We start from the raw sequence: 27,409 nt of genomic DNA on the forward strand, positions 1-27,409 counted from the left end.
GGGTGCCAAGCCGGGGGGGGAGCACAAAAGCAGCTCCGTCCAAAAACCGGACTCACAGGCAAAGGAAGAGGTGCTGGAACCACACAGCACCCCAGGATCCACGTACACCAGCATTTCATCCCCAGTCCCCGGGGACCCTCCCTTCACGGGCGGGGAATGGGGGTCCGGAGGGAAGTACCGCTACGACACGGCTCGCTCTGAAGCATCTGGCTCAGCTCGCTCGGTGCCACTGCCGTGAGGGGACAGGGAAGAGGCAGCACAGGGTGGCTCTTCCCTCCTCAAAGAGCGAGCACTTCCATCAAGTGGCCCAAAATATTTTCTTTTTTTTTTTTTTTATAGAAATTACTATAAAAAACTAGTTTATCTAGAGCATCTTTAAAAAAATATTCCTGCAATATCACAGTTTTACATTGAAACTCATTAAAAATATATAGATTTCTTTAACGAAACGTCTCTGTTCTCCCCTTGAATCACGTCTCTGATGCAGGAGTGGGACTCAGAGACCTCGGAAGAGACGCCGAAGCGGGAGCAGGAAGCTCTGATCTCAGTGGCACATCCGGGAGGTCATTTCCTTCTGTCAAAGGGACAAGACACGGGACCGTGAATGAAGATCCCAATTTCCAGGAGAGGGTGTGGATGAGAAAACCTCACCTTTGTTTAGTCATAAATGCCCTTCTCAGGCATGTGGTGACACTCTTATTAAAAGCTCCAGTTAGGGCAGGTCCATGTTCCCCCCACCACTCCCATTCCCGCAGGACACCCTTCCACTGCCCAACAGCTCCGCAGGGTCTGCTCCGCTGCCTCAGAAACACCATCACCACCCTCTAGGTCTAACAGGTCACATTCTCCATCCTCCTTGTGAAGGCCAGGGGCTTGTCCTTGCTTTTCAGCATGGGAATTAAGCACAGGGAGGGGGTTTTAGCCTCCATCCAGACATGGAGCTGTTGGAGCGGGGCCAGAGGAGGCCCCGGAGATGCTGGGAGGGCTGGAGCCCCTCTGCTGGGAGGACAGGCTGAGAGAGTTGGGGGGGTTCAGCCTGGAGAAGAGAAGGCTCCGGGGAGACCTCAGAGCCCCTTCCAGTCCCTTAAGGGGCTCCAGGAAAGCTGGGGAGGGACTCTGGATTAGGGAGGGGAGCCCTAGGAGGAGGGGGAAGGGTTTGACACTGAAAGAGGGGAGATTGAGCTGAGATGTGGGGAAGAACTTCTTTGCTGTGAGGGTGGTGAGAGCCTGGCCCAGGTTGCCCAGAGAAGCTGTGGCTGCCCCATCCCTGGAGGGGTTCAAGGCCAGGTTGGAGGGGGCTTGGAGCAACCTGGTCTGGTGGGAGGTGTCCCTGCCCAGGGCAGGGGGTGGCACTGGGTGGGCTTTAAGGTCCCTTCCAACCCAAAGCAGTTCTCTGATCCACATCCTGGACAGCTGATGGGGCCAGGCTCATGCCATGCACACAAACAAGCCAAGCCAGCTGCTGGAAACGCAAGGAGGTTGCTGGAGAACAAGTCAACTTCTCCCAACCAATGCCCAAACAACCCTGCTCAGCTCTACCTGCACGTCGTGATCGTCAAACTCCAAGGCCAACCGATGTCCTGAATTTGGGCCACCAGTTTTGAGAAGGTACCAGAGACCTCTGCGACTCATCCTGTGCTGGCTGCAGACCCCGATGTCTACCCTGAGGCCACCCAGACACTCACCAGTGGTTCCAGCTCCTTGGTGTCTATGAGATTGAACTCTTTCACAAAGTAGTAAAAGTGCTTGTAGCAGGTGTTCACGTGGGCTTCTGACCCCATCTGGGTGATCCTGTCGAAATGGTGGATGTAGACATGGACAAAGACCCGGAAGAGCCTTGAGAGAATCTTCTTCACCACTGGGAGGAAGTTCTTGGGGAAGGGAGTACCTGGGAAGGAAGACATGACCAGGAGAAACTTTCAGCATAGTTAAAACTGGTTCCTTGGGGCTAAAATAAATTGATAAAATGTTTAGATTGAGACAAAAAGGGGAAAAAGGTTCTGTTCCAGGTAATTCCCAGGTCCTCTCTCCTTTTGATAAAGTGCTGTGGCCATCGATGGCTGATAGCGACTGAAAGCAGGAGACCAGCCTTGGAGGTTCCCAGCAGCTGTGTCAGTCTGGTGTCCAGTTCTCCTCTACTCCTATTTGGCACGTTTACATAAACAGTGCAAAATACTAGATACGACCAAGCAGCTTCCCCAGAGAAACAGTCGGTGCTGTTAACTCCCCACAGTAATCTCTTATTTTGGTATGTCTTTGGCTCTTTGGTTAAAAATTAAAGACGTTAAGGTCCTCTTAAAGGCGTCAGTCCTTTGGGATTTGTTTAGCCGGGGCCCTGCAGCGGATCCAACCAGCCATCTCAGCAGAATATTACAGTTTAAAGTTCACCCAGGTCGTTTCTGGAGGAACGAGGATTAGTTAAACCCTTTCAGTGCTCTGCAAGGACTGCAGCGTTTCAGTCGACATTAAGGGTGAGGGATCTGGTAAAAGCTGAGCTGAAAACAATAACAATTAAGACAAAAAAAACAACCCACAACCCTCCTGCTGTTGGGACCTTGTCTTGCCTCCCCAAAGAGAACAAACACCCAGCTCACAGTCCCCAGAGAGGCTGGCAGAAGAGCCCGAACTAAAGGCAAGTCAGCGGGTGTTTGGGTGACAGGAGGAAGGGGTGGAGAGGATTTCAGTGGTTCAGGTGTCTGAAGAAGGGGTGTTTATGGCCCTGCTCCCCCCTCTGCCCACTCACACCAGGTTTAAGCAGCGTTTTGGCACTGGTGGAGGACCCCCGTGGATGCTCGTGTGGCAGAGGTGGCAGACGTGTCCCAAACAGAGGCTAAGTGCATCCCACCAGAGCTCCAACAGGCTGAACAGCAGGGAGGAAGGAAGGAGAAGATGGGAGCTCTGAACAGGATCAATCATTTACCCAACGCTTTGGATACTGAGGTCTCACATCTTACTCGACACAAGCCAAACAAAAACCCCAACAATCTCTGTCCCAAAGCCAGTACACGACGCTGCGTTTGGATATGCAGATTTAGGTGTCTTAGGCCAAATTTGCATCTCCATCACCCTGGCAACAGATAAAACACTGCCCTTCCCTCCGTGCACATGTCAGCATCCCCCCCCAGCTGCCAGGAACAGCCAGGGCACGCCAGGAAGCGCTGAGCTAGAAAGGGCAGAGTCAGCTAACACTAGCCTGTAATAACAAAGAGGCTAATTATGGCAACGTGGCCACCATCCCCAGGCCGACGCAGGCCACGTGCATTGAAGCCAAGATAGCAATCAGCTGTAAAAGAAGTGTCCATCAGGAGATCATGTCCAGCAGGAACTACTCAAGAGTCATGTCAGAGACTGACTTCTCCAAGAGCAGCCTCTTGTTTTTGCTGCCTGGGCTCAGCTTGGCTTTCCTTGAGGTATCCATGACCCCAAGTGGGATCTGGCACAGCTCTGGGTATTTTAGCACCCCAGAAGAGCTCTGAAGTTTCTCAGGTGCTCAGAAGAGCTTTACTACACTGCCGGCACAAAGGAAACCCCTGCAACAGCATCTCCTGGAACAGAAATGGGACCCGAGGGCTCAAAGGAGAAGGCTCTGCACCAGCCTCCCTCGCACCAGCCTCCCTCCCTCCAGCCATAACTGGAACCGAACTCACCAACATTAGTGGGAAAGATGTCCTCGTTGTTGATCTGTACCTCAATCCAGTCCATCAGGAGGTTCATGTACTGGGGAGCGGACAGGGCCGTGGGCTTGCGGTACTTGTGCTCGTCCTGCCATCGGTACTCGTACTTGGGTCCCCCCGACATGACGGGGCAGGACTGCTCCGTGCAATAGTCACTGATGGTGCCGTAGATCAGGTTGATGCGGTTGAAGAAGTCCACCACGTGCACGGCCACCCAGTCGTTCTGCTCCTCGCCCGGCGGCAGCTGGACGGCAACTTTCAAGTCCAGGCCAGCGTTGAGTGAGGCTTGAGCCTTCTTGTGCAGCTCAAACCGCTGAGTCCCCGGCTCAAACTTGCGCTTGGGCCGGAAGGTTTTGTCTTTATTGAACACTTGCTTTAAAGCATGGGACATCTTTCTTCTCTTCTTCTTTCTTTTCCAGGTCCGCAGCGATGACAGCCGGAGACGCAGCGCTGCTGGGCCACTTCCCGGGGCAAGGCTGGGACGACTCTGATCTTCACAGAAACCTCCCTCTGCTCATCTGGTCCTGATCTGCGAAGGCAGCACAGAAGGGCAGCGATTAGGAGCAGCTCTCTCAACAGGAAACCTTGTCTAAATCCCATAGGAAGAGATCTGGGATACCATCTGGGCCCTTGCCCCAGATCTGAGGGGGGGGGAGGGAAGCCAACGCCAGCTTTCCTTCCTCCCCCCTTCCCTCCGCAGCCCAGCTCCGCTGAACGAGGAGTCACCCCTGCGAGGTCTCCCTTGCTCAATGTGGGGAGGAGGGAACCGGCCCCACGGTTTGCCCCCAGGGAAGGGGCAAAAGAAGACATCAAGGCATAGTCCCCCCCGCTGTGTCCCCCAGCCTCAGCAGGAGATGGCTGCCATTCACCCTGACATCACCACACCAAGAGCGCCAAACCCCACGGAAAGAAGGAGAAACTCCACCACCTACTCCCGTCCAGTGCACCGAACAGTTAAGAAGGGTAAAACGAATTGGGTTTTACCTGGATCAGATTTTTTTCACCCTCCCCTCTTTGGGAACAAGCCTAACGAAAAGGTACAGTTATGACCACCTACAATAAAGTTCAGATCCGTTGCCAGCCGTACTCCAACGGAACAGCCATTCGAGCAGGACGCGAAAGGGCGGAGGGGAACAAGAAGAAGAAGAAGAAGAAGAAGAAGAAAAAGAAGAAGAAGTCGCAGCTCAGGCACCCGGAAAGAGAATATCCTGAAATAACACCAGCTCTAAGAGTGGCCACAGCCTCTTCTGCAGCTGCAGACAGACCATAAACATATTTTTCATTTCAGTTTAGCTCGCTTCAAGTTGAAGGCTGGCTGAAAGCTGGATGACCAGGGAAAGCTCGCCTTCCTCTTCCAGTCTGTGGAAAAGAATTAGCTCCAAGAGGGTGAGACACAAGTTAAGATCTGAAAGGATGCTGACGAGAAACACAGCTCTGTTTATCTGTAGCTAATTATACCTCCTTTGTTCCCACATCCATCTCCTCGTATAATTTGTGTCAAGCTGCTCTTTGATGGAAGCTTAAGGCAGAAAGCTGTGTGCACCAAAAATATTATTTTACATGTGCTGGACAGAGAAATAAATAAAGTAACAGAAATTAACTAAAGCTGATGCCTTACCCAATCTGGCAAATAAGAGTTTCCATTATTTTATAATAAAGCAAGCAAACAAATCCCTTTCACCAAGCAGAAATCTACTTAGATTTACGTGAAGCCATAGTGATGTTCAAACAAGTAAATAGTATCCTCAAATGTTGGCAAGAGAATCCCAAATTCAAGGTCAAGACTACCTTTGCAGTGATTCAGCCCATCTCTAACAGATGCTGCATAGGGCTAATCAGCGTTTCTTCTCTGGAGAAAGATTAAAAAGATTTAAACCAAGGCCTCTTGTTTTGTTATTTAATTACAGTGAGGAAAAAAAAAAAAACCCAAACCACTTCAGTTTGTCCCATTAAGAACAGGCTCAACATTTCCTAGCGCTGCTTTTCCTGTGGGAAGGGGCTCTTCTGTGCAGGAGCAGAGAGATCCAAACTCCTGTTGCAACAGAGGCCACAACACGTGTCGGGAGAAACCAAAAAAGCATTTTAACGTGGGTCAGTGAGATTCACCCTGGGCTGCGAGGTGCGTTCACTGCACACACAGCTGCTGCGACCCCGCAAGCTACTGGGCGAGATCAAAAGAAGAGAAGAAAAATAAGAACCCCCACCAGAGAACGTGTCCTCAGGAGGCGTTTGATCACACCACAGACACGGTTAGAGGAAGTAGCGAGCGGCGCAGAGGGACATCTGAGTAGGGAGGCAGCAGCTTTGGTTACCAAGAGCTGTGTCACAGCCTCACCACATCCTGCAGCCGAGGGGACCCAGCGGGGTGGGGGCACCAGGGGACTGCGCCCATCCCACCACGGTGCCACCTCCGGAGCCACGGCAGGACCGGCCCCCGAGCAGCCAACAATGTGGAAAGCAGGTGCCGGGTCTGCAGCGCTTCCCAGCAGGAAATCAGTCCCAGAGAATTACTTGCACGCAAGGATTTCCTTACGCTGGAGATGGAGAAATGTCCTTTAAAACAAACAGGCCATAAAGAAGCCCGAGCATGGCATTCCGTACAGCTCCCAGGGTGCTGGCAGCATCCTCGGCGCGGTACAACTCCGTTCCTACTTATTTTCCGTAGGATCTGTCTGATTGCAGTGGCCACACTCGCATCCGTGCCACCCTGACACTGCAGCCCGGCGCTGTCTCTTCTGCTGGACCAGGACGTGTTTCTCGAGCGGGGGGCAGGCTGCAGCCGCAGGGCCCGGCACCGAGAAGACGACGGGATGAAACAGAACGGCAAAACTGCAGGGAAAATACCCCAAACATCCCCTGGGCTTGGCCAGGCACATCAAGAAGCAAACACCAACCATTTTCCAGAAGCAACTGTCATTTGGGCAGGGTGAAGAGGCTTTTAATATGGCTTATTTGGTATCAAGGAGTACCTGTGCTACAAACAAACTTCCTCTTCCTACGGAGACACCGTTCATGAGAACAATGAGGAGCTCGACACAGGAGCAATCGTCTCTCAGACGATTCAGCATCTGTCCGAAGGCATTAGCAAAATGAGTAGCTAAGACTTCAAGCAGATGCAGCCTATTTAATTATGGTCTTTGACTCCAACTGAGCTAAAAGAAACATTTAGCTCTAGGAAAAAAAAAAAAAAAAAAAAAAAAAAAAAAAGGCAGAGACACCAAAAGCATCCCTGACATTGCTTGGAGATGATATCACACGTACAACACCTACTTCCACCGGCAGGAGTCACAGCTCGGGCAGCACTAAGGCACTGCCTTCGTGCAGGAGATAAAGGCAAGGCCAGGAACAATTGGGATATGGGACATGAAAAGCACCCGAATGGTATTTGCAAGCTTCAAAGATAAGGGGAATAAAAAAAAAAAATCCCCCAAACAAACCTGCGGCACGTTTTGTTTAGGCCTCCTTTGCAGCCAGCCAAGATTACAGCACACGTCCCCAGCGCTCCGAGAGGACCTTGGCCGTCCCTGCGAGATCACAGAGCCGCTGCAGAAAGCTCCACGCTGTCCCGAGCACAAACAACCCTCCAGCTCCTCCGCCGGTCCCAAGGACGGGAGAGGAGTGGCTCGGTCCCATGTGGGTTAAGGAGGAGACCTGCTTGCCCAGCGAGGGGTGTCAGGGCCGGGCCCTCCCTTCCCAAAAGCTCCTTTTCTCCACTTACTCCTTCCTCTCACGGCTCCAGCCCTAACGCTGATTTCTGCCCATGGCAATCCAGAAATTGCCATCGTTCCTCCTCCCTCACCGGGAATGGCTGATCACGCAGCGCTGCCTTACTTTAAAACCAGGCTCCGGGCAGGGGAAGCCCAGGCGGTCGCTTCCCCGGCTCGTGGTTGCTTTTACACTCAGCTCAGAGAAGGTATGAAAAAAGGAAAGACCGTCACCTCCCCTGAAACACCTGGAAAACGGAGCCGACCGGAGGCTTTCCAGCTGCACACAGTGTCCCGGCCGGGTCCTGCCCTCCCTGCAGAGGCAGAACGGCCAAAACCCTCTTCCAGGAGTCCCACGACGGCTCCATCAGCGCCTGCCCCAGCGACACCCAGCGCTGCCCTCCCTCCGCTGACACCGTGCGGGGCTGTAACAGCAGCCGACGGACAGACCAAAGAATAAAAAGCCAGCCAGCACGTCAGCGAGCTCCTACCTGCGCTTCTGGCCTCGGCAGATCGCTCAGCCCGTCTCTGCAACTTGTACGAGCGCTCGCAGGCACCGAGGCGGAGAGCTTCCTTTTTTAAAATAAAGGGGAAAAAAAGAGAAAAGACAAGTCCTGTTTCACGGGCGGCTGCAATCCCACAGGCTGGGGAGGGGTCAGAGAGGCGGCCACTTCCCTCCCAGTGACCCCAGCGCCGGGGCGGCGCACATCCTGCTGCCTGGCCGCTGAGAAAGCCCTTCAGCAAACCCCAGCGAGCGACAACATTTCTCAAAATCATTGATTTCTCTCGTTTCCTTTTAGGGAAGCCGGGCTGCTGCCCTGCGAGACGATACCAATGTGGTTACTGCTGCTCAGCACTCACACCGAGTCTGGCCCAAAGCTCCTTCCGCAGCTGCTTCTAATTGCAGCCCTTCGGTGACGAGCCCGTGAGAGTTACCCCGTCCCCCCGGCTCCCCGGAAGGGAGAGGGGAGCGACGAACCCCCACCTCACCCCGGAGCCTTTTCCAGCATCCTCACTCACCACGAACGCCGTCGCTCAGGCCAGAGCTTCTGATGCAGGACACAATCCCACTCGCGCCAGTTTGATAAAGCAGCCACAATAGATCAGATACATCGAGCGCTTCAAGTAAAAAAAAAAAAAAAAACAAATTTACAGAGCACGCCCGAGAAGCAAAGCAGCTTCAAAACAGACAACTTCAACAAAACAGCAAAGACGGACGCACACGCACATTTTTTCCATGACTCCCCCCCTCCTCCTCTCACAAATACCTTCCCACGGCCATTCTGCGCTAACTCAGTTTCTCGGTACAAGACGAGGTTGGTTTTCTACGATCAAAGGAGAGATTTTAATACGGAGAGCGAGTATCAGAGCAATTAGGAGAAGCAGGGCTGGACTGGCACTAATGACAGCCAGTTTCTGTGCCTCTGGAGCCAGTCTGGCAACCAAGAAGGCAGCTCGCCTCGCCGGGACTAGGTTTTCGGCTGCTCTTTTGAACTGTTTTATGATACGAGAAGCAAAGGGCTGTCCCCGGGCTTACCTGGGCTGGGGCAGGGCCCGGCGAGAAGTGTGCAGAGGAGGAAGAGGAGGAGGAGGAGGAGGGCCAAGCACGGCTGTGGCAGGCACGCCTGGCCATTCATAACCCCAGCCAGACGGCCCTTCCACGTCAGCCGGCTTCCCGTCTGGCACCCGGTCCGGCCTCCCAGCTCCAGGAGCTGCCAAGGCTTTCCCAAAAGCTATTCATTCCCCTCTACAACCTCTGTCACGGTGTTTATGTCTTTCCCCCTGTAAGACTGGTCCACGAGGAGAGCCGACCAGCCGCCCGGCATCACCCTCGGCATCCCCTTCTCTTCTTTTCCCTCCTGGCAGCTGAAGTTGCTGTGAAGCCGGAGGAGAAGGAGCAGAAGCTGCACCTACAGCCCCAGGCTGGGCGAGACACGAGCAGCCGGTTCGTTCCGCTGCTCGGCAGGACAATATCCACATTTTTCTTCCAGGAACTCCTTTAGTAGCAGCCTTCGCCCCAAACTTAACAGAGCCGTTCAGAAACGTAACATTTCAAATGTTGAATTCCCAAGGTTCAGGCAAACAAAGAGACCTTTATATTTCACCACAAAGTCAGTTTTAAGAAAGTCCTGCTGGTCACCAGCCACCCCCTCAGCCCCTGCATCTTAATTCTGCTGCACAACTGGGAAATTCCCAAGTAAGAAACGATACCCACGCGGCATCTCCCGGCGCTTCCCGGGAAAAAGCTTGCATAGAATCAGGACAGTCTTTACATGCCTCTAAGCCATGCAAACGCAGAGCCGATCTGCATCGCCACATACATAAGAAGAGGAAACAGCATAATAAAAGATCCAAAAATAGTTATACCGGGCTTTAATTGGTATCTTCATTTTCCCCTGAAAGGTTACGCATTCAGACCGATTTTAAAGTCAAATTAGTTTATAGAATAAAGGGAAAAGGCCTGTTAAATGAAGCCCTAGCTGGGTTAGGAGAAGACCCTGGAGGGGCAAGAGCAGCAGCTCTGGCAGAGCCAGGTGGAAATGCTGAAAAGCCCAGGTCACCCAGCAGCGAGAGGCATTTTTCAACCCTCACGCGGAGCAGCAGGCGGTATCCAGACCATGCCATGATGACAGGAGGGAAGTTATGGGTTCTGGGTTCCTTCCCCAAGTGGATACTGATGGGGGCAGGTACAGGAGTGAGCACGGAGGGGGTTGGATAATACTTTCTGGCAGGGGAGAGGGGAGGCTGAGTCACCTTCAAACTTTGCATGCAAGAAGACTGAAATTTCCAGCGTGGGTTGTCCCCCCCCAGCTTTCCAGGCACCCTCCCCACAGCCACAGAGGGTGGAAAAGCCACACAAGAAAGTAACTTTTGTAAAAGGTCCCCCTTCCTACTTTCCCTTCCCCAAAAGGGGAACGTCAGGCAGCAGATGCTGCAATTTTAGGACCTTCATTTGAAAGCCTAGAAATGACTGCAGCGAAGCAGGAACAGCCATCACAGCCCTGAGCGTTACTGATTTTGGGCCAATTTTCTTGCCTCTGACGTGCCATCTGCACCTATTGCCATGTCAGAGCCTCAGTCATTTCGGAAGGTCCCCCCCAGACCGCGCTCCTTCGTCCGTGCTGGGCGGGGGGGGACAGCTGCGTGTGGAGGCAGAGCTAATCCGCCGCGGGCTTCGCAGGCGCTGCGTTAAGCCGACAAGCTGGGTCACGACTCCGGGCGGCAGGTTAACTGCAGAGGCAAATATTTGGAGGATAAACCACAGGCAGTGGGTGGCTGACGGCATGCGAAGAGCGGCTCTCTCTTCTCCAGGTCTCAGGGGCCGTATTTTGCAGGCTGCTCCTTCAGGGAGACCCTTCGCTGTATTTGCGATACTTATCAGGTCCAAGTTGTGAGCTACACGTCTCCTCCTGCCTTTGGAGGCTCCCCATTATTGTCCTCACCGGGCAGGGATATTTTTGACCCAAGAGCAGTTTCATCTACTCAAAACTTGGGTGGGAGCAGATCCCAAAGAAAAGGTAACACCGGTTTGGAGCACAAATTTTGCCTTGGGCTGATAAAGTGACTACAACAGGAGGCACGATTTTACCAGCGTGGCTTCGGGAGATGCCAAGGCTACGAGCTCCTTCACCAGGAACCGAGCCGAAGCAGGAGCCAGCCACAGGGCCAGCCTTTCCCACGGCAGGGCTGTCTCACTGACAAATACCTCTTCTCCCCGCGTTAATATTTCTGCTTTTGGAAGAAAAGCAGTATTGTTTCTCGCCAAAAGCAGATGCCCACGAGGGTTGCTCTTCCCCTCCACGAGGAGATACGGCAGTAACCCAACACGTTAGCATGGCTCCAGGCAAGGAATAAGCCCACTGATGTGGGGCTAGAGATCACCTCAAGACTAACCACATCATAAGACGCAGCGAGAGGAAAAAGAAGAAGAAAGAAAAGAGGCCCAGACAGCAGCCCAAGGAGAAGCCTGCAGTTAAGAGGAAGAAAAAAATTACAGTGGCTTTCAATAGAGCCATGGGCCTGACTCGGCTCTATTTTGGATGGCTCCGGCTCATTTTCTGTTCCACGGGCTCCCTGGGAGCCAGCGCAGCAGCACGGAGCCATGGTCACCATTCACCTAAGCCCATCCGGTGCCCAGGACACAGGGCACCGCGGTCCCCGAGCAGGCGAGGGCCAGCACCGAGCGCAGCCGCAGCAGGACACCCCGTGGCACAGCCCTGCCCCGGCAGCAGCACCACCACCTTTGCTCCCTCTCAAATCAGCTCAACAGCAAAGCCACGCACCCAGGGACTTCACCCGGAGTTTTCTGGGAGACGTCAAAGCCGCTGCAGTGTGACAGATTTTTTTCACGCTGGCTTTGCACACTCACGAAAGTGGAGGTTTTTTCTGGTCTTCACTGCCTCTCTTCCTCCCCTCTGCTCCCTGGAACAACTGGCTCATCTCATCAGGAGCAGAACAGCACTTTTAGCACAACACTGGCTCCAGAGGGAAGCGAGCAGCGGATCAAAGCAGGAGTCACAGATAACTCTGCCTCTCAGGGGCATCTGGGAAAGGGAGGATCAAGATGCAGCCTAAGGTGCACTCTTTCTTGAAAGCATTAGCTGGATATTACGTATTTCTAAAGATAAGCTCCTAAACCTCCAGCAAAGCTGGTTATGGATCCACTTACAGCAGCATTTATGGCTCAAGTATCACAAAATACTTTCCTCCCTTATAAACTGAAACTCAGAAGTTGAAGGCAATTCTTTCTCCAGATCTGGCCGCTGCGCACAGGCCTGGTTCGGTTTTGCAATCTCTATTCTCTGACCCCACGCACTTTCACTGCCGACAAGGGAAACGATTTCCTTTGTGCACCGTGGCCATAGAGATCCCTGGCCCATTTGCAGAGGAGCAGGAGTCACAGAACACGGCACACGCCGGTACAGTCCAACCTCCACCAACGAGACTAAATCGTACCGTTTCAGGTCAGGCGGCACTTCACATCCCAGCAATCAAAGAGCCAAAGGTGGGCGAGGAAGCATCTGGCCAACAGCTCCTGTGCTACAGGACAGCTGAAGTCCCGGAGGAGGACTTTGCTCAAGATGCTGAGCACCCTTCACTTCCTAAGCCTCAGCCAAGCCCTCAGCAGAGCCCGTTTCCATTTCTCACGATGGCATCGTTGACTGCGCAACCCCAAGTGACCAATAAAAGCACCCCAGACCCTGAAAGGCGAAGCAGGCAGAGGGAACCAGCTCCCTGCGCAGCACCTGGACTCTGCTCCTCAGCAGACACCGAGAGCACCAGGTTTTCCTACCGCACCGCCAAGCTGGCATGAACTCCAGGCACTCCTCTCCTGCCTTTCTGGGGATTTGAAAAGGTTGCAAGCTCGCCCTCCGCTTCACAAGTACGTGACTAAGACAGAAAGTGAATGTAAGATAGGGAATATACAGTCCAAGAAACGGCACTAGATAAACACAGAGCTGGACGTGAGCCTAAAGCTCAGAAAGGAAGCAGAGTGCAAGGACAAAGCCCCAGGGACTGTGATAAACAGGTGGCTGGGGAAATTTCACTTCTCCCAGCAAAAAATCCCCTCCTGCCCTGCAACTTGGCAGACAACTTCCAGGCCGGAAAGGGGTTTTAAACAAAGAAGGAATGGAAATTGAGAGAGTGCGGCCACTCTTCAGCTCCAAGCACTAGGAGAAGGGGATCTTGCCTTTCACTAGAGTCCATGACAGAGAGGATTTTTCCAAACATCTGTGCCGCACGCCGGACAACTTCAAATCCCTCTTTCCCCTCTCCCCGGAGGACTTCCTGCCCTTTCCTTTTTGTCTGTCCTTCTCACACGCAGGAAGGGTTTTCTTTGAAGGAGCTGAGATTATTGTACCGCAGATCGCAGCGGAGGCAGCTACTGTCAGATCAGCGTTCCTGCGCTCACAGGAACAGACAGAAGCAGAGCAAGAGTTTGCTTTCAAGCGTCACAAGTTCTCCCTCATGACAGCTGAGTCGCAGCTCCCCACCATCAGAAAGAAAAAAAAAAAAAAAAATACGGAGAATTTCCCATTTTCCCCAAGCACTTAAAGAGATTGAGGATTTTGGACTTCAGGGCTGCGCCTTTACCTACAACAGAGACATTTATTAGCAGAGCTAGAGAGGGAGAGGGGGGGAAAAGAGGTGGAATAAAACACAAGAGTATCCAAGACCGTAACTCCACGGTTACGCCGGCAAAACCCTTACTCTCCGTGATGGGTTTTTTCCATCATTCTGAGGTTTTTTCATTTTCTGCAAAGACTGCAGCAGGCGATCCCCTTCCGAGGGGGGGTGAGGCCACGGGCCAGGTCTCTCGGCTCGGGACAGTCGCTGCCACCCGCCCCTGGAGCCGCTTCTGCCCCAGGAGGTGCCACCACAGGCAGGACCCGGCTCTGCTCGGCCCTGGGCCGGGGGCTCCGGGGCCTCCCCCCGGCCAGAGGAGGGGGTTCCAGCCCAGCCAAGCCACGAGGAACTCGCTCGCATCTGCCTTCCTCCCACGGGAAAAACGGAATTTAAGAAAAAAGCCAGGAGAGGGGATTTAGGAGCATCGCTTCAACAGGCTGCCCGTTCCGGCCGGGCCGCCCCGGCGTGACCCCACGCCCCAAGGAGGCCCCGGCCCCGGGCACCGCCACCGGGGGGGCTGGCGGGGACGGCGGGTGTCCCCCGGGCGGGGCTGGGGGCCCCCGGGCCCCTCCCGGCCCTCAGCTCCCTCAGAGGCCCCGACCAGCCCCCCTTCCACAGGGCCCTGCGACCCCCCAGGGCCCCTCCAGACCCCCCAGCTCCCTTCCGAACCCCCCTGCGATCTCCCAGACCCCTTCCAGACCCTCCTGAGACCCCCCAGACCTCCGTACCTGGCCCCCACGACCCCCCGCCGCCCGCACCTGGCTGGTGGCAGCTCCGCCGTGGCGGCGCGGAAGCGGCTCGCCCTCGTGTGGTCTCAGCACTCCGCCCCCCGCGCAACTCGGAGCTGGTCCCCGCGGCCCCTCTCCGCGCGCCGCCACCGCCGCCGGCAGCCGGCACTACTTCCTCTTAAAGGGGCCGCCCGCCCGCCCGCGCCTCGCCGGCGGCCGCTCCTCCCGCGGGCGGGAGCGGGGCGGGGACGGGACCGGGAGGTCGGGCTGCGGTTTCTATTCTATTCTATTCATTTTTACTGCATTCTCGTTCATTGTTTTCTTTTACCCTTTTATTTTCTTTTATTTGGTTATATTCATTTTACTTTATTCTAGGTTGTTATTTTCTTTTACTCTTTATTTTATTCTACTTTATTATTTTCTTTTCTTCTATTTATTTTCCTTTCCTTTCCTTTCCTTTCCTTTCCTTTCCTTTCCTTTCCTTTCCTTTCCTTTCCTTTCCTTTCCTTTCCTTTCCTTTCCTTTCCTTTCCTTTCCTTTCCTTTCCTTTCCTTTCCTTTCCTTTCCTTTCCTTTCCTTTCCTTTCTTCTACTTTATTCTGGTTTTTTTCCTTCCTCTCCTCCTCCTCTTCCCTTCTTTCCCATCTCTCCTTTTCCTCTCCTTCCTTCCCTCCTTCCCTTTTTCCCTTCCCTTCCCTTCATTTTGTTTTAATTTATTTTCTTTTATTCTACTTTATTTATTTTATTTGTTATTTTCCTGGAGCTGGGGAGAAGGGGCAGCCGTGGCCGTGCCCCAGCCCGGGGACACCCAGGGGCCGGGGACCCCCCCTGCTCAGCACCTCCCTGGAGTTAAATAATCCATTAAGAGCAGAGGAGTCGGGGCCCAGGGACCTTCGTTGCCGCTCTCTGTCCCCCTGTCCTTGGCTCTTTTGAGACCCCACCTGGAGTCCTGTGTCCGGTTTTGGGCCCCTTCCCACAAAAAAGACATTGAGGGGCTGGAGCAGGTCCAGAGGAGGGACACGGAGCTGGTGAGGGGTCTGGAGAAGAAGGAGAAGGGTCTGGAGAATCAAGAAGGGTCTAGAGAAGAAGGAGAAGGGGCTGGGGAAAAAGGAGGAGGGTCTGGAGCCCAAGGTGGAGGGTCTGGAGCCCGAGGAGAAGGGGCTGGGGAAGAAGGAGAAGGGGCTGGAGCCCAAGGAGGAGGGGCTGGAGAACTTGTGAGGGGCGGCTGAGGGAGCTGGGGGTGTTCAGCCTGGAGAAAAGGAGGCTGAGGGGAGACCTTCTCGCTCTCTACAACTCCCTGAAAGGAGGGGGTAGCCAGGGGGGGGTCGGTCTCTTCTCCCAAGGAACAGGCGATGGGACAAGAGGAAACGGCCTCAAATTGCGCCAGGGCAGGTTTAGGATGGATATGAGGAAAAATTTCTTCCCCAAAAAGGGTTGTGAAGCCTTGGAAGAGGCTGCCCAGGACAGTGGTGGAGTCGCCATCCCTGGAGGGATCTAAAGTCTGGGCAGAGGTGGTGCTGAGGGACACGGGTCCCTCATTAGTGGACCCCCACGAGTGGTGGTTTGGGCAGGGTTGGGTCGATGGTTGGACTCCATGATCTCAAAGGTCCCTTCCAACCATAACGATTCCACGTTACGGAGCTCCGCCCCAGCTCTGGCACCAAACACCACGGACCTGGGGGTGACGCGCTGCTTTCCCCGCAGGGACAGGCCACCTCCCCGCGCTTCTCCACAACCCACTGATAAGGACCGATGGTCCCTGTCCAGTTGCTCAACACGTTTTTAAACGACGTCAGCGCAGAGGAAGGGCGAGAGCCTGACTCCCTGCTCCAAGCCCGGTCGCTGCAGAGTCCTGCGTTGCCCAATTAAGGTCCTGCAGGTCATTAAACACTCGATGGTCACTCTAAGTGCTTCCCGGGTTTGGGGTTGGTTTTTTTTTGTTTTTTTTTTTATGCGTTTGCAAAAAGACGGGTGTTCGGTGGTGTTTTCATCCCGTTTCATCCGATTTGTGCAGACCCAGCAGGCAGCTCCCTGCAGGCCAGTACGGAACTGGAATATGGGGCCACCACGGCGTGGGGAACACAAGTGACCTGGTGCTCCCTCAGAAGCAGGAGCTCTTCTGCCACAGCAGGGCCGAGGGGCTCCTGCCACCCTGGGGTCCCCTCAGGGCAGAGCTGGCAGCTCCCAGCTACGCACCCCCAGGGATTTTCTGATTTTCATCAGTGCTGGTCTTACTGGCAGCCACTGGAAGTATCAGCAAAACCCATCTCACTAAGACCAGAGCTCAGGAGTTCCACAAGTTCTTAGATTTTAGCTGCAATTGTGATCCAAACCCAAAAAAACCAATAATGGAATCCTAGAATCACAGACTGGTTTGGGTTGGAAGGGACCTTAAAGCCCACCCAGTGCCACCCCCTGCCCTGGGCAGGGACACCTCCCACCAGACCAGCTTGCTCCAAGCCCCCTCCAACCTGGCCTTGAACCCCTCCAGGGATGGGGCAGCCACAGCTTCTCGGGGCAACCTGGGCCAGGCTCTCACCACCCTCACAGCAAAGAACTTCTTCCCCACATCTCAGCTCCATCTCCCCTCTTTCAGTGTCAAACCCTTCCCCCTCCTCCTATGGCTCCCCTCCCTCATCCAGAGTCCCTCCCCAGCTTTCCTGGAGCCCCTTGAGGGACTGGAAGGGGCTCCAAGGTCTCCCCGGAGCCTTCTCTTCTCCAGGCTGAACCCCCCCAACTCTCTCAGCCTGTCCTCCCAGCAGAGGGGCTCCAGCTCTCCCAGCACCTCCGGGGCTTCCTCTGGCCCCGCTCCAACAGCTCCATGTCCTTCCTGTGCTGAGAACCCCAGCACCTTTACCTGAAATTATCTGAAATTTTTTTTTTTTTTTCCTCTAATTGTCTTTAGCGACCACTGTTGCTGCCTCCAAAGGAGCACTAGAACCTGCCCCGTCTGACCCATCAGTTATTCAAAGTGTGCAGGACTCAACGCTTTGGTGCCTGTAAAAATCAGGTCAGTTTAAAAACACGAGACGAAGAACAGGATCACACCAGGCTCTTCTGCCCGGGGTACTTCACACCCTCGAGCTGTCACCGCTGACGGAGCGGGTACACAACAGGGACACTGGGGATACAGGACAGGCAGGACGCCCCCTCGTTGGTGCCCACCACAAAAAAACCCACCACAGGGCGCTGTTAGAAATGATTTCTGACCTCCTCCAGGGTTTATTTTTTTTTTTGGATGAGATTCCTCTGCCCTGCCCCAAGAGAGCAGCGCTCAGAGCTGGGGACACCCTCGTCACGGTTCCGGGATCCACACAAACCGGGTGGGTCTTCTAAAAGGACTATCTACGAAGCCAAAAAAATTAACTTTGTTTTGAAAGTTTATTGGATCATCTCGACACAAAATCATTACAGCAGCTTGTGGTATGTTGTTTTCTTTTTCTTTTTTTTTTTTTTTTTTTTTCCTTTTTTCTCCAAGGGAATGTTGATAGCAAATAAATTTGTGAATGTAACACATCATACAGTTTCAAAATTCTAGAATCACCGCACAGGATTCTGTAAGAGAAGACTCTACATGCTAAAGTGACAGTTTTCATCCATGAATTAAAAAAAAAAAAAAAAACAACAAAAAACCCCAAAAAAACCCAAACCACTAATTGAGGAACGTTATCCTTTAAGACAATTGTAATATGTTCAGTTTCTAATACACAGACTGCCTGACCAGGGGAGGTTGACCGATACCAGACCCCACCGCTTCCCCGGCAGCGAGACCTGCTGCAGCCCAGTCCCTGCAGCGCTGGGCGCCGTCGGGAGACGAAGCTGGTCCTGGCCACGGAACCACAGGAGAGCCTTCGGGAAAATCCCCCGCTTTGGGAAGGGTGTGTGAAGGGCACGAGACACGCTTAAAGCACAGGACATTCACCCAAAAGACCAACGCTTTATCCCCTTCCCTGCACAGGGTTTCAGTTCAGCTCCGCCGGGCACTGGTGACACTCGGGCACTGGTGACACTCATCGGGGCGGTGGCGGTGCTGGAGAAGCGCAGAGCCACCCGATCCCTCCCCGGGGACACTTCTGGGAAGAGCCACCGACAGCTCTCGCCCCGAGCCCCAAAGCAAAACCGTTCAAGCGTGTGCTCCAATTGCTGGGTATGGAACAGCAAGTAAGAGAAACGGGGAAAAGAAATTAAAGAAAAAAGCAAGATATTTTGGAGAAGGGCATCCATGAAGCATCTCTGTAAAGGACCCAGCGACATCCCCTTTTCCAGTCAGTGATTCCGAAAGGTTTCAATAGTGCAGAAAGGGCTTCACTTTGTAAACCCTCCCCTTCTCCCCTCTAAGGTCACCCCGGTCCAGGGGCTACAGCCTCCCCTCACCCCCCCCCTCCCGCCCCCAGGGATGGTTCTGCTGCCAGGGGAGGGCCAGGGGACACCAAGGGGACAACCGAGACAGCTCTGTCACAGCAGAGAGGGAGGGGACGGGGCTGTACCCAAACTGTTCCCAGTCCAAGGGGGTCCAGCGTGGGCGTCTCTAACCTGGTAACGGTCAACCTCGGCCGGTGAGGAAAATGGTAACAGACAAAGCAGGAACAGACCCCTTTGGATTTCCAGTTTTCGTGCTACACCCCAGCTCGTCAGGAATGTGAAATCAAAGTGGACTCGTAAAACACACGGGCAGAGACTGCTCAAAGGGGAGAGGCAGGAGAGGCTCCGCTCGCGGGGGCGGTCAATGGGAGCAGAGAACCAAGCAGTAACACTTCCAGGCACTCGCGCTCCGCTCTTCCAGCCGACACTAACAGAAGGTTAAGGCTCAAGGCAACTACTATAAACAGAAACTCAAAACATCCCAGCTCTCTCAGGGCTCGTTTGGATTAGCTCAAGGAGATGGAGGATGCTTATACGCTGATCACAATAGATCTTGAGATAATAATAATAATAATAAATCATATTTAAAAAAAAAACCAAAACAACAAAAAAAGAGGCCTTCAGGTCCAGCACCAGCCTCTGCTAGAAATATACAACTACAGCAGCCCTGAAGATTTATTCCATGGCTAAGGATCAAGTCAACCTTCCCTGGCAATAAGGACAGGCAACAGACTCTGTGCTACTGTTGATAAACTTCTGCTCCGTCCACCGTCCCCCGCCGACGGCAAGGGATCACCGTGAGCTGCTGAATAAATAGCGTCCCTTCCTCCCTCCCTCCCTCCTCCAGTCACGTCACCAGGATCTCTTTGGGCTAGAAAGGGTTAACACCACAGTTTGTAAAAAGTTTGGAAATAAAAAGGTAACATACAGCCTTAAAATGTCTAAACTGCAAACAATGGTGGAGTTAACTGAAAAAGCACGTGCCCCAGGATAGTACATGCGTACGAGGGAGAAACTTAACACTTGGGTCTGCTCGTCTTTACACGTTAGGTGTGTTTCTTGTAGTTGGAATATTTTATAAGGAATATTCAGCACTTGGACAATGTCTCTTTCATCTCATCCAACAAGTTGCTAAGCAGGGTGGAATCATTGCATTTCCCATCTATGGATACAGAGTTCTCTCCCTAGGAAAGAAAAAAAATCAGAAATCCATTAGTTCCTGTTTTAAGTGGGGACAATTTTACTCCCAGCCAAGCTCAGGGACTGGGAACAGCCGGTGGAACAAAGTGGGATGAGACCAGAGGTCGGTTCGGGGAAGCCACCAGTGCTGCCACCACCCCCCAGTTACACGCTGGGTGATAGCCTCTGGGGAGATACGAGCTTGAGAGAGCTGCTGGGTGGGCCAGATGAATTAATCCCCCACGGTACCCAGGATGATTTAGACAGGAATATTTCCCCCTTTCTGTTAAGGCAGGAAAGGCGGCGGATTTAGGCTCTCTCAGGTCTTGTTTCAGAGGGTTACAACACTCTCACCTTTTTTACCAGTAGGCAGACGTGATGGCCTTGGATAGAACGGCTGTACATTGATGCACACGAATCAACGCGTTCCACAACTACAAAGAAAGCAGGAGTTTTCATTCAGTGGGACAACTTTTTAACCTAAGATTTGCTTCCCGCAGACAGGCCCTGCTGCTTTGTCTGGCCTCAGGGAACAGAAGCTTCTACTGAATGAGGGGAGGAGGATGTCAGGGTTAAGATGATGTACGTGCCTGGCTCCTATCTGGCTATTTCGCAATAATGAGGTTAGTCATCTGTCTTTTGAGCAAGTTGCAAATGTTTTGTGGCAAAAACGCTGATCAGAGCCTAGATCTCTTCCCCAGAAATACTTCCAGTGAGGCAACGTCTAACGCGTACACCAGAGCATGATGAAACAGCCATTTGTTTTGCTTTATCCAGTACTTGTGCTTTAATTAATAAGCCCAAACTTGAATAGCTCAGGCTCCCCCTTGCTGGCACGAAGCAGTGGGGGATGAGGCTGAAGCACTGAAGATCAAGCACACCCTCCAGGGACCAGCTACAGCCCTGACTGTAAGAAGCTGCTCCCGTGATACCTGCCACGTGCCTCGCTGGGCTGGAGAAAAGCCACAGGGACACCAGGAGAGTTCATTTTGAAGACCATCGCACTTTTTGAGCATACCAATGGATTATAAAAGTGGAAAAAAACCCTCCTCTCCCAGATTTATTTAATCTGGACATCACCTGCTTCTGTGGCTGCTGAGGCCACGGGGCGCTGCACTTGCCAAGCACAGCAGAAATTATAAAATATGGAATTTTGCAGAAGGTTCTGCACGGAGGAAGACTCACCTGAAAAATGATGATGAAAACAGATCTTTGCCAGTAGATGTTGGAAAGAAATGCTAATTCCATCTACTTTAATAGAACTCATCTGCAGATCTCCAGACTCTAAGAGCTTGGCAAAAGCATCACTGCAAAACAGGAAGGAAAGTAAACACTCGTACTAGAAATTCAAGTATAAGTTGCCACATTAGCCCCATGCAGACCTTGAGACGCCTCAGGATGCAGAAGTTTAAGTACTACCAAGCTCTAGGAAAAAGGGTTTAGAGCAAATATGGGAACTGTACTCCAGAAACCACTGGAGCACCCTGTGACCTCAACCAGAGCTCCTTCCACACCACTGCCAGCCCACAGGGCGTACAGCTCCTTCTTCAGAATCACTTAAAATACGTCCAGCAACTTATTTCAACAGTCAAACGTTACCCGAGAGAACTGAACTGTAACCAAAGCAGTCACAAGCAGCCAAAGTCGAAAGCATGCTGCGGATCTCGCAGCGACGGCCGGCAGCCAAAGCTCAGCTTCACATGGGCGGCGAAAGCACCGATGTCGTGCTCCCTAAATGGCACTTACCTATAGCAAGGCGTCGTGATCAAGTATGAAGCGCAACTGAAGTGCAATTTGAAATCTAGTTTTTCATGGGTTGAACCTTCATCATTCTGCAACAGGTCAAAGGAAAGGAGATGAATGGGAGCCCCGAGGCAACAAGAGGAGGCACCACCCCCACCTACCAAACAGGCCCCGACGGAGACTTTAGGGCTCAATTCCCTCCAATATACCCAGGCTGGGCCTGAAGGATCAGCCTGACAACGACCATCAGGTCAGTCAGAGACAAGATTTTGGCAGCTGGGTTGATACGCACACCTAGAGCAGGTAAGGGACACCACTGGAGGGATCTGGCTGCGTTTCGGATTGTGCTCTGGTGAAATCTATCGAGCAGCTAATTTAAACTAACCCTTGGAGATGTGGTTTTACAGTTCACCGTTTCCCAAGTAAAATAATAAATTATAAACTCCCAGATTCTTAGGTACTGAAAATAGGACTAGTATGCTATTTTTAAGAAACCCTTAAAATAGAGATAATGGCTGATTCGGAAGTAGCCACAATTGTCTCCATTCACTTCCTTCCAGCTGTTCAAGCAGCTCCTTCATTAATAATTTTACTGAAATAACATTAGAAACCAACATAGTCTCATACAGGTCAACGCTTATTAAACAGTGCCTTCAGCTGACCTTGCTCTCCTCCTGGATTTCCAGCCTTATTAACTCTAATTCTTATTACTACTTTGCCAGCCTTGTACCAGGCAGCAGTACCCAACCCCTCCTTGGGTAACTGGGATGACTCTGGGTGGCACCTCTCCGAGATGGTTGACTCCTCTCCCCGGCAGAGGCACCACCGCAGTGACTTTCTAGCTGACAACGTGACACGTTTCAGGCTGCGTTGCTCACGCACTGCCAGGAATGACAATCTGGGACATGCTTACGCAGTAATCGGGGACACTCTTCGCACAAGATGTCATGTAAAAATACTTCTCACATCACAGAATGGGCTGGTGCAGCAAAGATGAAATGGTGCCTAAAAAAAAGCTCTAAAGCAGTGCCTTCCACCCAAGTCAAGCTCCCTTACGCAGTTCCAAAGGAAGCAGAAGCACAGAGTTTAAAGCTGCACTTACTTTGACTATAAAGGACAGTGTTCCTTTTAACTTCTGAGCCATAACAATACTCTGAAGTGTAAACACAAACTGGGCTTCATTAGAGATTCCTAGCGTGAAGAGAGGAGAGGGAGAAGTCAAGTCAGAAAATGGTTTCCAGATCTAATTAATGGTTACATTAAACGATCAGTAGCAGCTAAGCTTTAAGTACCGACTATTTTTGAACCAAGTTTGAAGTTTTCCATGTAGCTGGAAGAGAATTACGTGCACAATTCCTGCTGTGAATTAACGGTGTTACAGCATTTAGCTCCTGGGTGTCTGAAAAGCAGCAGCGAGAGCTGGCAGCTGGGAGAGGTTATTGAGCGAGGGCCTGGGCAAAGGATGTCACAGCGGCAATACATTTAAACCCTTTGTATAAGGGGAAAATATACACCTTCCCAAGCAGTTTTCAGAACTAATTCGCATTCTAATGTTTCTATGCTTTTCTTGTAATATACCAGTCTGTGTCAAGAACTGCCTTATATAGCATAAAAAAACCCCACTGCTTTCCATGGGGGATCAAAATGCTCCCTGAAGCCTTCTGTGAGCTGCTTCAGCATACAGATTAACTCTTTGGCAAAGGAAGTGAAATTTGAAGCAGCTCAGCAATTCGACTGCACTATTGTACTATATATGAAGCTATTATTCTTCATCTCTGTGTCTAACATCTCTCAAGGGCTCAGCTCCCCAGCAAAATAAGCACATACTATCGCAAACTTTCACTACATATGGCCTTTGCCATTAAAACAGTAAGACAATATCTCAAGAATAAATCCAGAGCAGATTCTAACAGTTCAAGAACCTATAGCTTTGTTTCATTTTAAATTTCGTAGCAAACTCCTCAGCAATTTGGGGTTCACTGGCGATGCTGGCACGTTCGAGGGCGTGCCCGCCTGCAAGCACCTGAAAAAGGAACTCGGGCATTGGGAACTCAGCCCTACATTACAGACTTTGCTCTCGCCATACAGAACCACCTGTGTTCATAGCCAGCTGTAAGGAGGTTTGTTCTCTCCAGTGAACTGTGTAAAAGCCCAGGGAGCACCCAGGCAGAGGGACATGTCTTTCCGCCAAACAGCACGTAGCAAGAAGTTCAAACACTTCTCTCCACGGGAGGGCAGTGCAGGACTAGAATCACACTCCAAGAACCCTGTGCAAAGCGGCGCGTACCAGGGGGAAGCTGGAAGGGCACAGGGATCCCGTCATGTACTGATGATCCTTCTGGTCGGAGCATTTTAGTGTTGAGAGAGTCCAGGACATTTAGTTCCATGCTCTTAAGGAAGCTAGTGCTTTTGTTTTCAAAGATAACAGAGACAGTAACTTGACTATCATTCTGGAGGTTTCCTTGAATATCGTAGGTCTGCAAATGAAGGGAAAAAAAAATAATCACAGGAGAGATTCAGAAACTTCAAACAGGAGAGCACAACAACAAAACACAGCATCAGAATAAAGCAAGCTTCAAAAAGGTGGTCATTCGGTACAGTCACAGTGTAATGAAAAGCACACTGGTGATCAGCTCCACAGTACTGCTAAAGAGTGGGAAAATATCAACATAAACACTTGTTAAGTGGGATACCCAAAGGAATGGAAATGGAGCTTTATGTTTCTACCATCCTTGGATTTAAACAGTTCTTCAGTTAAGCGTTGTCTACATAAAGTCGCTATAGTATCCCCAGCGCATCCTCTCCTTTCTTAGAGAGCACAAAAAGAGAAGACATCTGGATTTGAATCCAAAAAACTCACCATTTTAATGTATGAATTTTCAGCAAGAAGGCGGTAACTGGACATAGGCTGAAAAGCAAGAAAGAAATCACTGTCACAATATAACTAATTTCTCTGAAAAGCGCTGTCACTCTCCTTCCTCCCAGAGCAGTTTAGCTCCTGCCTTTCCGAGACCAGCGCTGCCCACACAGGGCTACTCACTGGTAGTGGTTCATCATCTAGTGTTCCATTCTGCACCGACTCCGTCGTCTCCTCCTCACTGTGATGACTCTTCTTTTTGGATTTCTTTTTATCCTTTGATTTCTCTTCTTTCTCCTTCTTGTGCTTTTTCTTCTTATGCTTGGAGGATTTCTACCAAGAAGAACAAGAAACTATGAGAAACCCTTAAATGAAACCCTGCATTTCCATCATGACCCCTCTACCAATCTTTTGACTCTGACTCCCGCTCTACGCAGCCTTCTGGTTGACGGAAGGTGGCTTCCTACTACTGCAGAAACCCGCAACAGAGCTCCCATTCCTTAAACCCCAACCAATGTTCTGTGCTGAGTCCCAGTAAACCCTTGCTCCCTCCTCAGACGACAACACCTTAACCCAAAGCAGCCTGGGATCGGCAAAAAGCCAAATCTCTTCAAATGTGTTGGAAGCTCAGCTTTAAAACTGCCACCTGACCCTTGGCTCAAGGAACAGCCAGACCTCTAACTATTAAGTGTTTTGAGCTCCTCAAGGGCGTAACATAGAATCACAGACTGGTTTGGGTGGGAAGGGACCTTAAAGCCCACCCAGTGCCACCCCCTGCCCTGGGCAGGGACACCTCCCACCAGACCAGGTTGCTCCAAGCCCCCTCCAACCTGGCCTTGAACCCCTCCAGGGATGGGGCAGCCACAGCTTCTCGGGGCAACCTGGGCCAGGCTCTCACCACCCTCACAGCAAAGAAGTTCTTCCCCACATCTCATCTCAATCTCCCCTCTTTCAGTGTTAAACCCTTCCCCCTCCTCCTAGGGCTCCCCTCCCTGATCAAGAGTCCCTCCCCATCATAAAGTCCCTCCCAGTATCCCACTGCTGCCTAGTGGTGGTCGCTACACTGACCAGGATGCTGTTGGCAATTCCCATGTGCTTCTTGGTATGGAACACAAAACACAAGAAGAAAATGGCCATGGGTATCAGCAACTTAAACCACTTACCTTTCCTTCATCATCCTCTTCCTCCTCATCTCGCTCTTCCCTTTCTTCCTTTTTCACCTCTTGAGGTTCAGCCACAACAGCAGCACCAGCTTCAGGCTCACTCTGAGTAGATTATGATTAGATTAGATCACGAGCAGAAGGTTTATGACACTAATGGAATGCATTGAAACCACCAAATCCCACAACAAAAGAAATCTCATCAGTGACACTCCCCCCCCCCATCAACTGTGACTCCAAAGATGACATCAGACCAACATGGTATCAAGCCTTGTGTTTTATGCCTCCAAAACCCAGCAAAAATGATCACCTGAGGACAAGATACAAAAGATTTCCTCCAAGGAATCCATCCCCTTGTATTCCCTGTCTCTTCCTCTAAAATCTCCCATCAAAATTCAAGAGACTGCGTCTCTCATGTCTATTAATATTGCTAGTGTCCAGCTCACAGTAGGAAATAAAACCATACAAGACTGCAATATTAAAAACCACCACCAATATTAAAATCCACCAAGGCCGTAGCTGCATCTGTAGATGCATCCACTGATCTGTGCAGCAGAACGAGCTTGAAACCTCCCATAACAGTGTCTGTAACTGGGGAGATAAAATGTCATTGCTCCATAGCAATAAGCTGAGGAGATGAGGCTGATCTCCCCCGTCTCCCCCGCAGCGTGACAAAGACTCGGGTCACAGCTGAGATGCCATCGTGACAAGTTTCCTGTGACGGGGTAAGATGCCTACCTGTGGCTGGGTCGTGGAAGCAGCCGGTGTAGCCGTGGAGAGCCAGAAATCCAAGTCTTCCCCCTGAATTTCAAGAGAAAAAGCCATTACGGTTGCTTTGATACCATTCTTTAAAAAACAAAAATAAAATTAGTCAATTAAATTAAAAACTTAAGTTTTCACGGAAACGCATCGCTGCAGAGTGCTCATACCCAGATGCTGCAATACATTTTAGGAGCAAATAGTTCAGAAAGCTTAACATCAGCCTTTGAGCACTTCCAAACCCGGACACAGCTGAGAGTAACTGCAAATTACCCTCATATCCCAGTATCCACGGGCATCAAAGCACATCGGCTGCATCTCAGAGGAAAAGGGCGTCTCTGCAGAGCGGGCAACACGAAGGATACTTAAATCTTTAGAGTTAACTGACAACTAATGTCAGGTTTTGTAACTGAAAGGTTCTGAAGTACACGGGGGACAGGAGGAAGAACTAAAGTGAGTTCCAGATATTTTGCTAAAGAGTTGCCCATTGTAAGAACAGGCAAAAATATCAGTGAACTCAAATTCCAAATCAAGTCTGGAAGATCTGCTGTGTAGGCTGCAGGAAGCTGAAAGCTGGTAACTGCTGAGGCTAAGTAAATGTTATTTTTATTAACAGAAATTTTTAAATACCTGCTCTTATGGCTGTAAAAAATTAAGGAAATAAAGGCTGAAAACATTCAGCTGTTTAAATTGTCAAATGTGACTGTTCCTACACAACAAACAAAACAGCAATAAATATGGCTCGTAACACCAGTTTCAAAAATAAAACAACTTTTGGAGAACTACCTTCTTCGCTTCTTCCTCCTCCACTACCTTTTTCTCTTTCTCTTTCTTCTTGCCTTTGTCTCTCTCTTTTTCTTTGTGTTTCTTTTCCTTCTTTTTGGGTTTCTTGCTCTTCTTCTCTACTAGGGGAGCTTCAGAATCCGGTGACTTCAGGGTCTCAACGTTTCTGTGTCTCTGCACTGGCAGCTTCTCACTGTCTGCTAAGGGTCTTCAAAACAAAAAGAGACCATTACAGACCGTTCCCCTTCCGCAAACAGCCTCCCTTGGCTCAGATTATCCCGCTGGACATCCAAGACAAGGTAGGCTTTGTTTTTAAAGAGTCGGGCCCCAAA

The 27,409-nt window shown here is 51.4% G+C and overlaps 2 protein-coding genes across 5 annotated transcripts in view; both read right to left on the reverse strand.

Annotated features, from left to right (window-relative positions):
* Positions 1–335: 335 nt before the first annotated feature.
* MOB3A (MOB kinase activator 3A) lies at positions 336–14,345 on the reverse strand. Of its 3 annotated transcripts, none has more exons than XM_074163665.1 (4): positions 14,266–14,345; positions 3,648–4,203; positions 1,686–1,888; positions 336–574 (listed from the first exon to the last, which is right to left on the reverse strand). In XM_074163665.1, exons 2-4 carry the CDS (start codon positions 4,063–4,065, stop codon positions 545–547), a joined length of 651 nt encoding a protein of 216 aa, XP_074019766.1. In that variant the 5' UTR covers positions 4,066–4,203; positions 14,266–14,345; the 3' UTR covers positions 336–544. The 3 variants fall into 3 exon arrangements, with proteins under 3 accessions (XP_074019766.1, XP_074019767.1, XP_074019768.1); XM_074163666.1 differs by having other exon boundaries at positions 14,236–14,338; XM_074163667.1 differs by lacking the exon at positions 14,266–14,345 and adding an exon at positions 7,870–8,024.
* A 3,253-nt stretch (positions 14,346–17,598) lies between these two features.
* AP3D1 (adaptor related protein complex 3 subunit delta 1) overlaps positions 17,599–27,409 on the reverse strand; it is a 47,720-nt gene continuing 37,909 nt past the window's right edge. Inside the window, exons 22-32 of one of the 2 annotated variants that reach the window (XM_074163804.1) lie at positions 27,081–27,285; positions 26,274–26,336; positions 25,539–25,640; positions 24,559–24,708; positions 24,379–24,426; positions 23,806–23,995; positions 22,621–22,709; positions 21,522–21,607; positions 20,961–21,082; positions 20,130–20,209; positions 17,599–19,780 (exon numbers count right to left, since the gene is read on the reverse strand). In XM_074163804.1, the coding sequence (XP_074019905.1) occupies positions 19,685–19,780; positions 20,130–20,209; positions 20,961–21,082; positions 21,522–21,607; positions 22,621–22,709; positions 23,806–23,995; positions 24,379–24,426; positions 24,559–24,708; positions 25,539–25,640; positions 26,274–26,336; positions 27,081–27,285 (1,231 nt within the window). In that variant the 3' untranslated portion in view covers positions 17,599–19,684. The remainder of the gene's footprint in view (positions 19,781–20,129; positions 20,210–20,960; positions 21,083–21,521; positions 21,608–22,620; positions 22,710–23,805; positions 23,996–24,378; positions 24,427–24,558; positions 24,709–25,538; positions 25,641–26,273; positions 26,337–27,080; positions 27,286–27,409) is intronic. The other variant, XM_074163805.1, reaches the window with a different exon arrangement.

This window comes from Numenius arquata, chromosome 25, assembly GCF_964106895.1.
Source record: "Numenius arquata chromosome 25, bNumArq3.hap1.1, whole genome shotgun sequence".
Lineage (NCBI taxonomy): Eukaryota > Metazoa > Chordata > Aves > Charadriiformes > Scolopacidae > Numenius > Numenius arquata.